The following is a 13360-nucleotide window of genomic DNA, read 5'->3' on the forward strand; positions in this document are numbered from 1 at the left end:
ATCAAACTATTTGTTCTTCATTCATTACAATCACAATTGTTGTACATTAATTTACTTTTAATGAAACGTTATTTAAATTCTTCGTCGCTAATACGCTTGTATATCCATTTGTATGCTTTCAGCAGTAGTAAAAACTGCTAATACATTTATTCTATTTTTACGAAAAATGACAATTCAAAAAGAAGAAATTTCTTCACTAGCTTTACTTCACACCACTTCAATTGCAGTTGAATGTATATACCACCACTAACACATTTAATTGCTACGGTTAATATAAAAATAAATGTTATTGTCATTTCACTTATGCTTATAACTTATGCTAAATATTCTGTTAAAAAATAAGTCATTATTTATTCTCTTTCATATTCTTGCTCATCCTCAAAATCTTCTTCTTCCGCCGCAGCTTCCTGGTACTGCTGATATTCGCTAACCAAATCGTTCATATTACTTTCTGCTTCGGTAAATTCCATTTCATCCATGCCTTCTCCAGTGTACCAATGCAAAAATGCTTTGCGACGGAACATTGCTAAAAAATTCATAATACAAACAAAAATTAAATATTAAACTAAAAAGAAATTCCAAAATTTTTAACAAACACGCTTACCTGTAAATTGTTCTGATATTCGTTTGAATAATTCTTGAATGGCGGTCGAATTGCCGATGAATGTAGCGGACATTTTCAATCCTCGTGGAGGAATGTCACAAACGGCTGTTTTCACATTGTTTGGTATCCATTCCACAAAGTATGCGCTGTTCTTGTTTTGCACATTCAACATTTGTTCGTCCACCTCCTGAAAAGTAATTCATCAAATATATTGATTAATTTCATTACTTTTACTCTCGTTTGCTTTTACCTTCATTGACATTCGACCACGGAAGATCGCAGCCACTGTCAAATAGCGACCATGACGAGGATCACAAGCCGCCATCATATTTTTCGCGTCAAACATTTGCTGAGTAAGCTCTGGCACTGTTAACGCACGATAACCTTGACTTCCTTAAAAAAATAATTCTTTCAAAAATCAATAATCTTCTATCAAATAAAAATTCTACCGCGTGATGTTAATGGAGCAAAACCAGGCATAAAGAAATGAAGCCTAGGGAATGGAACCATATTGACTGCCAATTTTCTCAAATCTGCGTTCAGTTGTCCAGGGAAACGCAAACAAGTAGTCACGCCTGACATAGTAGCAGAGACAAGATGATTTAAATCACCATAAGTAGGATTAACTAATTTCAACGTTCGAAAACAGATATCATAAAGTGCTTCATTGTCAATGCAGAACGTCTCGTCTGTATTTTCTACTAACTGATGTACGGACAGTGTTGCGTTATAAGGCTCGACAACTGTATCAGAGACCTTAAAAAAATTGTTTAATAAAAATAAAATATAAATACAATGTAAAGTTCACCTTTGGTGATGGAACGACGCTAAACGTTGTCATAATACGATCTGGGTACTCTTCACGAATTTTCGAAATAAGCAAAGTTCCCATTCCACTACCAGTGCCACCTCCCAACGAATGTGTCAACTGGAAACCTTGTAAACAGTCACAACTTTCCGATTCTTTTCGAACTACATCCAATACGCTGTCAACCAATTCCGCTCCTTCCGTATAGTGCCCTTTAGCCCAGTTGTTTCCGGCACCACTCTGACCTGAAAGCCAAATTCAATGCCTTAATAACGTACACGCAACAAAAATCAAAAACTTACCAAAAATAAAATTGTCCGGACGAAAAAGCGCGCCGAATGGTCCCGCACGGACGCTATCCATTGTTCCTGGTTCCAGGTCAACCAATATCGCCCTAGGGACATACTTTCCTCCAGAAGCTTCGTTGTAATACACATTTATTCGTTCAAGTTGTAATTCAGAGTCCCCATGATATGCGCCACTTTGATCAATGCCATGTTCATCAGAGATAACCTCCCAAAACTAAAATCAGCATCTGTTGGTTAATAAATTTCAAAAAAAAAGAAACAAGCAGAAGGCTTTTCAACAAATACCAAAGCATGTTCAGCTTGTTATTCCACTAAATTATGTAGTGAAATATACATAATGTACATGTCAAACATAAATAACCAGTCACAGTTCAAACAGAAGAAAACATGAATTTTTGTTGATTCATCACAGAGCTTAAACTTCGTGGTTTAATTTCACTTGAAATTAAAAAGCTTTCCAAAACTCATTCAAAACTTAGCCATACAAAATTCAAATGAAGAACAATGAAAAATTTATATCTATATCCACGCGTTTATAACACAATATAAACGAACTATTCTGCCTACAAAATTAATACAAATTTCGGCCAAAGATGCAGTATAAAACATGTAAAACCACCACATAAATGTATTAAAGAAATACAAACACATATAATTTTAAAAATCTTAAATTAAGGTAACATTAATTTTCTGTGAAAACACCCCAATAAACCTTCGTGAAAGAATCACAAACGCACGCGAAAAATTAAAATTTAACAATTATATAGTAACAATAAACAACTAACCTTTGCACCGATTTGATTACCACATTGGCCAGCTTGAAGATGAACAATTTCTCGCATTTTGAAATCCGCAAAAGAATAAAAGACCGAGCTCGCTCAAAACGGATCACAGAATGATTCACTTCTCGCAGTACAGCGATTCAATAAAGAGACATTCAGGTAAGATGGCTAATGACACAGAACATTTGAATATTGTAGTTATATTCAGAACAGAATACAGCATTACGATGGTCAAATATAAATTTTTCATAATTAAAATATATTTTTGTAATAATTTAATCACTTTTTATATTTTTTCTACGTCAATTACTATACAAATTAAAGATAAGAGTAAAAATGGATCAATAAAAATAAAATAAAAGTAAATGAAATTTAGTAAAATAATTTTATATCATATAAAATTTTGTTATAAATTCAATGTAATATATAATTTTAAAATACTTCTATTTTACAAATAATGATTTCTTACTGTGACCTAGATATCAATAATTTTTTTAATAAAGAAATTTGCATCTAAGGAAATAAAAGTGATAAAGAAATTATTTATAAAAATATTTTAATATTTAAATTAAATAGCAACTGTTTTACTTTTCAAGCATTTTTGGCATCATTCAAACCAACAATTTAGCTCATTACAGTTATTTATTGATTCAGTTTTGTTTTAAAAAACAAAATGTCACTGTGCCCATTTTGTGATTTTTGTTTTTTTCTTACTAATAATCATACATTAAAAAATATATAAATAATCATTTATAGTGTAAACTGAGCTGATGCAATGTGTATCAGAATTCATAAATTTCTATGGTAGAGAAAAACATTCAAAAATACAACATGCAATGCATTTCAGTTTATATTATATTTTATTTTTATCTATAAAGTAATCAAGGCGTTCCAATTCAATATAATATATAAAAGATAAATTAGGTAAATAAGTAACCAAATAAATATTACTTGTACTACAGTATTTTTATTGTCTCGCCGATTTTATAAATTCAAAATGTTTTTGTGTTTACTGTAGCATGCAGATTTTGACTGAAGGTGCAGACAGGTCCTCTGTGTTTGAAAAGTGCTTATAAATATTTTATTTCAAACAAAGTAATTTATCATGAAAGCACAAATATTGGAAATTGTTTGGCATTCATTTAATGCTGTTCTTTCAGTTGATGTTCAAAAATGCGAATCATATTATCGTGTTTTGACTTCTTCTAGTGAGGGTGAAGTACGGGTTTGGAAACTAGAAGTAGACAACAGTTCAAAAGCAGATGTTGAATTTTTATGTAACTTAAAAGTGAGTGATGGCAGTGTGAATATTATTCGCTTTTCTCCTCTTGGCGACCTTTTTGCATCTGGTGATTACAAAGGTTGCATTATGACCTGGAATCAGTACGATAAAGACATAGCAGGAATGAGTGAAAACGACGACCTACCACCGAATCAAGAACACTGGCGGATGTCGAAAAGCATGTTCTGTAGAAATAGTTCTGCTTTAATTTCTGAAATTGTCGACTTAGAATGGAGAGAAGATGGTGCGCTTTTGATAGCTGCGACAATGGCTCGCAGTGTATTTATTTGGAATCCCAGAACTGGACATTTGCTGAAGCAGTGTTTCATCGAAGAAGGAAAGTTTGGTTTGCCATGTGGCGTGGCAGTATCACCGTTTGCTGATTACTTCGTAACGATGGTACAATGGAAAGCAGTTCTTTTGACTAGAATTTCAAATGGGAAGTTACTAGCAAGAATTAATTCATCCTTGATGCCTTGTATAAATTCTGAAAGTACTGAACCTCAAGATCTGTTTTTGGGTTCTCATTTCCAGAGTTTGAAAAGAAAACCGTCATTTTCACCTGATGGTCGTCTTTTGATTGTTCCTGCTGGCTTTTTAAGAAATACAGTGTGTGATGGCTTTACATCGTACATATTTGCTTCAAATAATTTTTCAACACCTTCATATGTGCTGCCGATAAAATCTGAATCGTTTTTGGTTGTGTTTTGCCCTGTTTGGTTCACGCTGAAATGCGAAAAATCATCATTATTTGATTTGCCCTACAGATTTGTGTTTGCCGTTTTTTGTAAAGAGGAAGTGTATTTTTATGACACAGAAAGAAATTATCCATTTGGTTTTGCACGCGGTCTGCATTACGGTAATATTACGGATGCTAACTGGTCTCAAGATGGTCGTTTTTTAATAATATCGTCGTGGGATGGATACTGCAGCATAATCTTTTTTGAAGAAAACGAACTTGGCACACCTTTAAATGAAGATGAAATAAAAGCCTTCAAAGAGGAAGCCCAGCGTGAACTTTCAAAAGTTACTGCTGTAGAAGGTAATTAAGCATGTTATAAAAAGTTTTTTTAATATCTGCATTTAGAAGCAGCTGGAGGCAGAAATGATGGTGAAAGCTTAAAGGAAATGACAGCAATGGAAATACTAAATTTCCCTGAAAGCCAGGATTCATCTTATAATCTAATGAAAAAGACTACTGCTTCGGAAAAAACCAGTACTTCAAATGACAAGGAATTCGAGAAAACAACTCCAAGCACGAATACGAAGCCAGAAAAACGACGAATTGAACTTATTGATTTAACTGGAACAGATGTAATCTGAATGTGAAATTATACTATTTTCGATTTTAAAATAAAAATGTACAATAAGCAACAGAATTTTAAAATTATTTCATCGTAATTTGGCATATAAATTTTATAAAAGACATGAACTGATGAGGTAAAAATTAGTGCATATTTTGAATTATGATATGCTTTGTATGAAATCGCTTAAACAGTTGAGGAATAGCAACAAACGGTATTATAATTATCATATTAATTTAAAAAATTTATTGTTTAAACGTTTTAAATGCCAACTTTAAAATATGAGAGCGGTTTAAAAAAAGATCTACAAGTTTCAGCGACTTTAAAATACTGTAGTTTACAGTAAATGCTATATAAACTTAATTTTTTATTTGTTTGACTGTAGTTTTGAACAGTCAGTTTGGAAGGAATTGAAACAATGGATATTACTGCTAATACGTTGAAAGAGAATTTGTCTCTAAGCACCGTTAAAAGAACTGCTACAAATCGCTCTAATCGTAGTGGCTTGCTCCTGTTGTCATCTAATACTGTTGAAAAGGGCAATATTCAGCGAAATTATGGTGGCATTCGTCGAAACATTGCCAAGGAATTTGATAAATTGCCTCACTCGAATTATTCAGCGTTTGATCTATCAAAATTAAGCAATTCCAAAAGTAAACTATTTTTGTTTTTTTATTGATATATTTGCATGTTTGTAGTGGATTTTTTACTTTACAGAATTTGACCAAGAGTATCCTCCAATAGAGCATTGTCCAAAAAATGAAGAATTTGACAAGTATGAAGACATCATTCCTCCTGAGGAAAGTTTGAAAACTTTGCCGAATTATTTGTTTAATCGTTTTACCAGTGGAGAATGGCTGAAACCTGAAAAACTCGTCGATTTGAACGATTGCATAACAGCTGACAAAGGCAAATTGTTTGCTGAGCTTTTGGAGCTGACCAAGCAACTGGAATTTCATTGAACTTTTGTGGACATTTTATGATGACCCTAAATTTTGCTGACAATAAATTTACAAGCCGATTGATCTGCTACTTCTGTTTTTTTAATTTATTTTAAAAAGTTTTATACGTCTAAAATTTAAAGCAGTTTTACATTTTATTAGCACCGCATGTTGCCATTTTATGTGTAGATTATCTCGTGCATTCATGAAAAGTAATAAAAGGTGATGAAATATTAAACTGCACTTGAACGCTACTTAAGGCATACTTTAACGATGCTTTGTTGATTTATTGATGAACATTTTACATCTTCTAATATAGATTACGTGATGATCAAAATAATATAAACTGAATTAAAGTATATTTCGATTAAGCGCCCATCATTTTATGCAGTAAATGGTTGAAATCAGAACTGAGTTTCAAATTATGTAAGCTAATAACTCCAAACTGTTATGATATTTTTATGAATCGTTTCAGCGTTTCTCAAATGGGGTTCCGCGGAACCCTGATTGTGGTGTGAGGATAGTATTGTGAGGTCTTCGAAACGGAAGGTAATGACGGCCATTCTTACTAGACCTCTGGCAGGGCTCATTTTGTTGGACCGGTGATACCAACGTGATGAAATGTTAAATTTTCGTAGGAGAGGTGTGGGATTATAATTAATGTTTCACTTAAATCATTTTTTTGACAATGTTTATACTTTGTTTTTCATAGCACATTTTTTCACAGATGTGTATCGTGTTTTTTATAGTTTAAAAAGGAAAAAGATAACAATGCACATTTGTAGAAAGCAGCAGTTACTCATAATTATTATACAATATCATATATCAAAAATAGCTTATTTTCTGTAATTTAAGTGATTGTAACTTATCAATATAAAAATTTCCTTTTTAATGCCGATTATTAAAATTTTTTTAATGTAAAAATTTGAAATATAGATTTTTCAAAGATTGCTTTGAAACAATTCCCATAAATAATTGAACTTCATGAGATAAAATATTCGTAATTGTAATTTTGTTATTATTATTATTATTTAAAAACTGCTTCCAGTTATTAAAATTGTAAAAAATAAATCAGTGAAACATGATATATTGCAGTCATTTCCAGTTGGATAGTTTTTGTTTACACAACTTCATATATACCAGTTAAAAGCATTCGCATGTATGCAAACTGTACGAGAACATATCAAATCAGTAAAAAAATAAATTTAATAAATCACCTGAACCAATTAGTAGATGTATGTCTCAGATTATGTAGCATCCAAAAGTTGCAAAGCAGAAGCTAAAAAGTTCTTTACTGTGATGGAATACAGAAAAGTTACATTGAAATGAACTCTCGATGAAAAGCAGTAAAGCAAATAAATTTACATCTAATATCAATAAATTATGGATAATTTATATCTACATATATATAATTTAATATAAACAGTAAATTCTTGTGAAATTCTAATTAACAACTTTGGTAATATTTGTTGAGTGCTAGAATTGTTCATTAAGATGTCTCTGTCACCTCAGGAATTACCTTGCATAAACTTAAAGGCAGATAAGCAATTAAATTGAGAAAAGTTTTATTTCTAAAAATAGAAATGAAAAGTTAAATAAATTTAATTTAAAATTAATTTCCATTCTCAGAAAAAGCTAATAATGTGATATGATACGATAAATAAATGGTAAAAGAATATATAAAGGCTAAATATATATAAAAGTTAATTAATATATATAATAAATGGTACATAAATGTATAAAATATAGCTAAAATAAAATATATTAAAAAGCTGCATGAACACAATTTAATGAACTTTGTTTTGTTGAAATGACAATGTAAGTTAATAATATGAAATGCAAAATAAAAATTTCAGCAGATAAAAAAACTATAATTATATAATTTCACATTCAATAAATTATAAAATATGGTGAGAGTATGATGAAAATATAAGGATTTAATGATAATCATTTCATTTACTTTTATTTGATATTCCAAATGTCAAAGGATAGATTCAAAAAGTCCATATGAATTAAACATATGTAAGTCATTTTAATATTTATTGCAACGCAAGATTTTTAAAAAATTCATAACCAGAGCATGAATAATAATGTAAGTGGTCAATGTGATAAGTTGGTAATGAAGTAGAATTTGCTTTCTTGTGTTAAAATTATGCAGAGTTGAAAAAAATCAAACCGTAAAGCAAATCACCAGTTGTATAGGAAATTAATGAATTATTTGTTTATTCGTTTTCTTATGTTACAATTATCAGAAAGTACTGAAATAAGTAATAATAGGAAAAGAAAAAGGTTACTGTTGCTATTGTTTGCGGTTAAACGAAGATATTTTCTTAATTTTTGTTGCAAAATTACTTCTTTAATTAACAATAAATTTATCATCAAATTTTATTTTCTTTAAAATATTGATAAGACTAAGCTTCATTATTTTTATTGATTTAAGTAATGCTAATTGATGCAGGCATCTCAAAAATAAATTTACTTTGCTTAGTTCATAATGTTATATAATCAGAAAGTTCAAATTCCGTTACTGACAATATTCTGTGCATTAGAAGAATGAAATACATTTTAACATTTCTACTTTGTATATTAAAATCTGTAAGTATGCTTGCTATTTTACTTCTTTTTAAAATGTGCCTTACCTAAAATATCTTTTACTGTTAATATTTAAATAATATTTGAGAATAAGCAATAACATCAGTTAATATATAATGATAAATATAACGTAAATTATAATAAATAAAAATAAATATAACGCATAAGCAGTAACATCATTTAATATATAATAATTAATATAAATTTATTTTGACAATAATACCTTATCAAAAGATTTTTATAATAGATAATTTGAAAAATAATTATACCATATACTTGAATTGTATTTTTTGTTGAAATGAAGTAGTAGACTGAAGGATTAGAAATCGATAGAAAAACTTTTATCAAAAAAATGCAATCTAATTATTTAAAAACCTAAACAATTTGAAACTTTTTTCTATATTTATTCAATTTTTGAAAATTGTTTCTTTATTTTTTACTTTTATAAATTTCAATTTGGAATCCGTCCATGATAAGTATTTGATAGCTAGCCGTCTGAAGAAAAATTTAATTTTTGCAAACTGTTTGTAAAAAATAAAATATTTTTTTAATTATCGATCAGTGCTTTATATTGAAATAATTGGCTTTTTTCTATTTTTATTTTGTCATGAAAAAACAGTACTGTTGTTTCAGATTGAAATTGGTCATTCAGTAAGGTGTGGATGGACGCCAAACAGAATGTTTGAAGCTGCAATCAAGGAAAAATCTTTTTTGAACATTTCAGTCGCAACTTTACCTTGGATTCACGTATTGACAGATATGTCTACAAGAACAAGTGACATCAGCGTTTTGATAGATTTTGATTGTATAATATCTCATCCATTAGAGGAGCTAGCAGCAACACCAGTACTTTCACTTTCGGCTGATTCACATTTGATGTAATGCTGTTAATTTAAAAATTTACACCATAAAACAATGAACATCAGATTAACATATAGATTATACAGTCAGAAATTGTAATATTTTATTTCGCAATATTTTTTCCTTTAGATTTTTAAAGCATCAGTAATTTTCTCATAATTGAAAAAAATTGAAATCACTATTCACAATGCTTCGAGGCAATTTTACTGCCATCTCTATGTTAGAGAGAGTTTTAATCAGACCTACCGTTTTAGTCAGAAAGCAAAAGAGGCACCGCAAGTAATATTTGATGAAGGCCAAAGGGGGCCTGTAAACTTTATTCCTGTTGTAGCAGCTTTTTGGAATACCAAAGGACCAAAGAAAAATCATTATATTTTGTTCATGAGAAATCCAGTCATTTACAGCAATAATATCCGACCAATTTGTTTTGTGCAATCCTCAACTCGGCTTCAGACGTATTTATCCGTCTGGTATTGTGGAGGCAGTTTACTGTGTAAGTAACATTTCCTTTTTATGCGATTAAAAAAGTAGAAAAATTGTATTGTGATCAAGTGAAGTTTTGGTGCAATTACTAAGAAGAAATATTCTCTGAAATGAGGGGTTGATTTTCCTAGAGGGTCGACACTAGCGCAACATGGTAAACAAGAAACAGAATAATTATTAGTGAGCAAATTCCACTAGTAAAATTCAAGATGTTCAATATAATTGACTCCTTCTTTTTGTTGAAATACCTGAGTGAAATAAAATTTTAAATGCAAAAGCATGCGTACACACACACACACATATATATATATATATTAGTTTTCGAGTGAATTTTTTAAATTAAAAGTAATAATTACTGCTATAGCATTGTTTTTGTTGCTTAACATGATTTTTGTTTGATTCACATTAGAATGCTTCTTCTCGGGGTATGTAGTTTAAAATTTTGTTGACAGCATTACTAGTTAAAATGCTTTATTGGCAATTTTTGTAGCTTTACAAATAAATTTTAGAAACTTTAGTAAAATTTTTAAAATGTATTTCTGATTGATTTCTTTTCAAATTTAAATACTTCATTTCTAATGTTTAATAAATTTTATAAATCGTTTTAACTGCAATTTGAAAATGAACCAAAAAATTTTGAAATGTTCACTTATTCATTTATCCAAATGTTCCTATGTTCTATGACGATTTATGAAATTTAGATACGCAACGTATATGTGTTCGTAATTTGACCCTGCTTGACCCTTCAGACTGCAGCGATGCAATACCCAGCAACGTTTCCAGAGCTTGCTTTCAAGATAATTATGAAAAAAATTCTGAAGTAATTCATTTTGTAGTATTTTATCACTCAGTTTTAGAAATCACAGTTTTCAACAAAGTTCCTACAAATAAATCTTTGTGGCGAATCATATCGTCACATTAATTTCATTGACGGGCATTACTTTCTTTAATGAACTTTTAGTAAATATAATATAAATAAGAAATAAGACAAAATTAAATATCTGTTGAATAAAAATTAGAAAGTGAGAAAACAAAGAAAGTAAATAAATATGAAAATAAATGTTTTCCAGATTTTTGGCCAAGTGGTAATGGCTTCAGATGGAACATATTGGTACTTGTTTGCTTTCTTTGACAGAGCATTACCAAATGTGCCTGATAAACCACAGAATCGGACAATGTTCAAATTATTTGAAAAACATCACTTGTTGAGATTTGCACCGAGATTTAACAGAAGTCATGAAATTTAAAAAAATTGTTTTTAAATAAACTGACTTTCTTCTTCATTGTAGTAATGCACGAAATGTTATAAACAGAACAGCTGAACGGCTGTTCAGTACAAAAAACATTTTTGATTATATTTCAATTTAAATGCTTTTTATAATAAAATATGAAGCATTTCTTTTACTGCGGGATGTTTTTACAATTTATTGTTTTTCTCAACTTTAATTTTTTAAAATATAACTTAATTTGATGTTCAACATGTTATAAATGAAAAAATGCAAGTTCTTTAATGAAATTTTTAACACGACAAAAGTCATATTTATTCATTTAATTGTTTCTAAAATAACTTCTGTTTCTATTAATTTAAATAATTTACCTTAATGAACAACTTACTAAAATTTTATGAATGCAAGTTAAAGCTGAAAAGTGCTCATTATCTTTCATTGGCTGATATTGAAATTTCATTACATCCCGTGCACAGTACAAAAGCAGTCACGAAATTTATTTGTAACACGAAATATATATAGTCATAATATGTCTGGTTAATGATGTTACTATTTTTGAGATTTTCCATTAGCATCATTGATCCGTTAGCATATAAAATGAAATGTGAGGGGTAAATCATTTAGTAAAACAATTATCTTGCAATTACCAAAGTTTAAACACTAAAAATGTGAAAAATTATTTAATTTTGCGAATGTTATAGTCGTTTTAAAAGGAAAACTATGACCTACTGCAATAAATTACGCCTGCATTTTTGACTTCTCTTTATCTTTCAGTGTTGCATTGCAAAGAAAAACATGAATGACGACAAACAGAGTGTCAAAAAATTTAGGCAGTGTTTCATAAAAAATTAAATATTTGTTTCTTAGTTCCTTACCAAGAATAGCTTTAGTTATGTTTAATAATTTGCAAATGCTTAAATGGTGGACTGCTATATGTACCATAAAGCACTTTATAAATCAAAACTAAATATTTAATGCACAAAACTGCTACCCTGTGCCAATAATTTAACGATGTGCAATATCTTGAAAGTCGGTGAAATACGTGTAGTTTGTTTGATCAGATTTGTTTTTCTTGCTGTGGTGAAGCTTCCCGTTAGACATTTATGTACCAAACAATTTTGGTCAATTTAAAAGCTGCTTGGAAGTTGCCAATTTTGAACCTCAGCTGTTCATGCAAAAATAACATCAATGTAAATTAATACAATTAAATGTAATGCGATCCTCTTTTATGTTAATAAGCATTTTTGTATAATTTAGATGTTTGTTTTTGCTTTGAAACTACTAAATCAATCAATCGAAGCAGAATTCAATTATCGTTGAGAAAAAAATCAGGAAAACAGATTAAATGCAAATGCAAATGCGTGTGTGAAATTTGTTTGAAGCTAAACTGTGTACTCGTGAGCACCACCGGACAGAATTGCCACAGAACAGAATCAATCACGACTGATAATAATAATTCATCTTTAAAAGATTTTCAAGAGAACAGTTTTATGCTGAGCTGCTAGTGAGCAGCTGCTGAGCGGTTTATATTTTTGTTCAACATTTAGCAAAAGTGAATTAATCGCTTTATTCTGCACTTCAATAAATTCTGCATTCTGTTTTTCAAGTGTAAAACTGGAATGAACTATCCAACAAAGCAGCTTTTTGTATAAGCTTACAGTCCCTGAGATTTTCAAAAAAGTATCTTTTTAAAATATAATCTAATATCATGTAGCATATTTTTCTGACTAACGGATTTTTCTTTTGTCCGTTTGGAAGCAGTTCTTGAAAGAAATTCAAGATAAATTCAGATAATTAATCTTGTCAATTTATCGTTAATTGGAATATTTAAATGTTTCATTGGTTGACTTTGACTACTTATGAAGAATTTATTAATGAAGCAAAACTTTGAAACAGCTGCTTGTTCATTCTTTGGCAAAAGTTGGGTTAGAATTTTAGGATTAAACAGAAATGGAAAAAACGCCATTCAAAGTCTGCAGCAGAAATTTCGTTTTTTTCGAAAATGCACTAACCATCTGTGATGCATCCAGCAGAAAAAATCTGATTCTCTTTCATACGACGGTATTTTTTGTAACTGCTTGTTATCATTTCATGTAAATATATCAAAAGTGGAAAATCACAATTTGCAATTAAAATAATATTTGCCTCTAATGAAGAAGTATGACCATT

At 29.7% G+C, this 13360-nt stretch overlaps 4 protein-coding genes across 4 annotated transcripts; 3 read left to right on the plus strand and 1 right to left on the minus strand.

The window, feature by feature from the left end:
• Window positions 1-350: 350 nt before the first annotated feature.
• On the minus strand, window positions 351-2562 carry Tsp_04895 (tubulin beta chain). The gene is made up of 7 exons (XM_003369432.1): window positions 2506-2562; window positions 1715-1934; window positions 1413-1657; window positions 1054-1360; window positions 855-997; window positions 605-791; window positions 351-526 (listed from the first exon to the last, which is right to left on the minus strand). Exons 1-7 carry the CDS (start codon window positions 2560-2562, stop codon window positions 351-353), a joined length of 1335 nt encoding a protein of 444 aa, XP_003369480.1.
• Window positions 2563-2615: 53 nt separating this feature from the next.
• On the plus strand, window positions 2616-5107 carry Tsp_04896 (putative chromatin assembly factor 1 subunit B). The gene is made up of 3 exons (XM_003369433.1): window positions 2616-2661; window positions 3663-4826; window positions 4872-5107. The coding sequence occupies exons 1-3, from the start codon at window positions 2616-2618 to the stop codon at window positions 5105-5107; spliced, it is 1446 nt and encodes a 481-aa protein (XP_003369481.1).
• Window positions 5108-5506: 399 nt separating this feature from the next.
• On the plus strand, window positions 5507-6050 carry Tsp_04897 (conserved hypothetical protein). Its single transcript, XM_003369434.1, has 2 exons — window positions 5507-5741; window positions 5806-6050. Exons 1-2 carry the CDS (start codon window positions 5507-5509, stop codon window positions 6048-6050), a joined length of 480 nt encoding a protein of 159 aa, XP_003369482.1.
• Window positions 6051-7612: 1562 nt separating this feature from the next.
• On the plus strand, window positions 7613-11212 carry Tsp_04898 (conserved hypothetical protein). The gene is made up of 6 exons (XM_003369435.1): window positions 7613-7619; window positions 9346-9467; window positions 9723-9791; window positions 9877-9979; window positions 10667-10785; window positions 11036-11212. The coding sequence occupies exons 1-6, from the start codon at window positions 7613-7615 to the stop codon at window positions 11210-11212; spliced, it is 597 nt and encodes a 198-aa protein (XP_003369483.1).
• Window positions 11213-13360: the final 2148 nt, after the last annotated feature.

This window comes from Trichinella spiralis (assembly GCF_000181795.1).
Source record: "Trichinella spiralis strain ISS 195 chromosome Unknown Scfld1557, whole genome shotgun sequence".
NCBI lineage: Eukaryota > Metazoa > Nematoda > Enoplea > Trichinellida > Trichinellidae > Trichinella > Trichinella spiralis.

Excerpts from the sequence above, each read along its gene's own strand:
- Tsp_04897 (XM_003369434.1), top strand. The coding sequence starts at position 5,507 with ATGGATATTACTGCTAATACGTTGAAAGAGAATTTGTCTCTAAGCACC. Across the intron at positions 5,742-5,805 it reads AAAATTAAGCAATTCCAAAA|AATTTGACCAAGAGTATCCT; the intron begins GTAAACTATTTT and ends TTTACTTTACAG.
- Tsp_04895 (XM_003369432.1), bottom strand. The coding sequence starts at position 2,562 with ATGCGAGAAATTGTTCATCTTCAAGCTGGCCAATGTGGTAATCAAATC. Across the intron at positions 1,935-2,505 it reads GTAATCAAATCGGTGCAAAG|TTTTGGGAGGTTATCTCTGA; the intron begins GTTAGTTGTTTA and ends TGCTGATTTTAG. Across the intron at positions 1,658-1,714 it reads TCCGGACAATTTTATTTTTG|GTCAGAGTGGTGCCGGAAAC; the intron begins GTAAGTTTTTGA and ends TTTGGCTTTCAG.
- Tsp_04896 (XM_003369433.1), top strand. The coding sequence starts at position 2,616 with ATGATTCACTTCTCGCAGTACAGCGATTCAATAAAGAGACATTCAG. Across the intron at positions 2,662-3,662 it reads TTCAATAAAGAGACATTCAG|TTGATGTTCAAAAATGCGAA; the intron begins GTAAGATGGCTA and ends CTGTTCTTTCAG. Across the intron at positions 4,827-4,871 it reads AAAAGTTACTGCTGTAGAAG|AAGCAGCTGGAGGCAGAAAT; the intron begins GTAATTAAGCAT and ends ATCTGCATTTAG.
- Tsp_04898 (XM_003369435.1), top strand. Across the intron at positions 9,980-10,666 it reads GGAGGCAGTTTACTGTGTAA|ATACGCAACGTATATGTGTT; the intron begins GTAACATTTCCT and ends TATGAAATTTAG. Across the intron at positions 10,786-11,035 it reads ATTATGAAAAAAATTCTGAA|ATTTTTGGCCAAGTGGTAAT; the intron begins GTAATTCATTTT and ends AATGTTTTCCAG.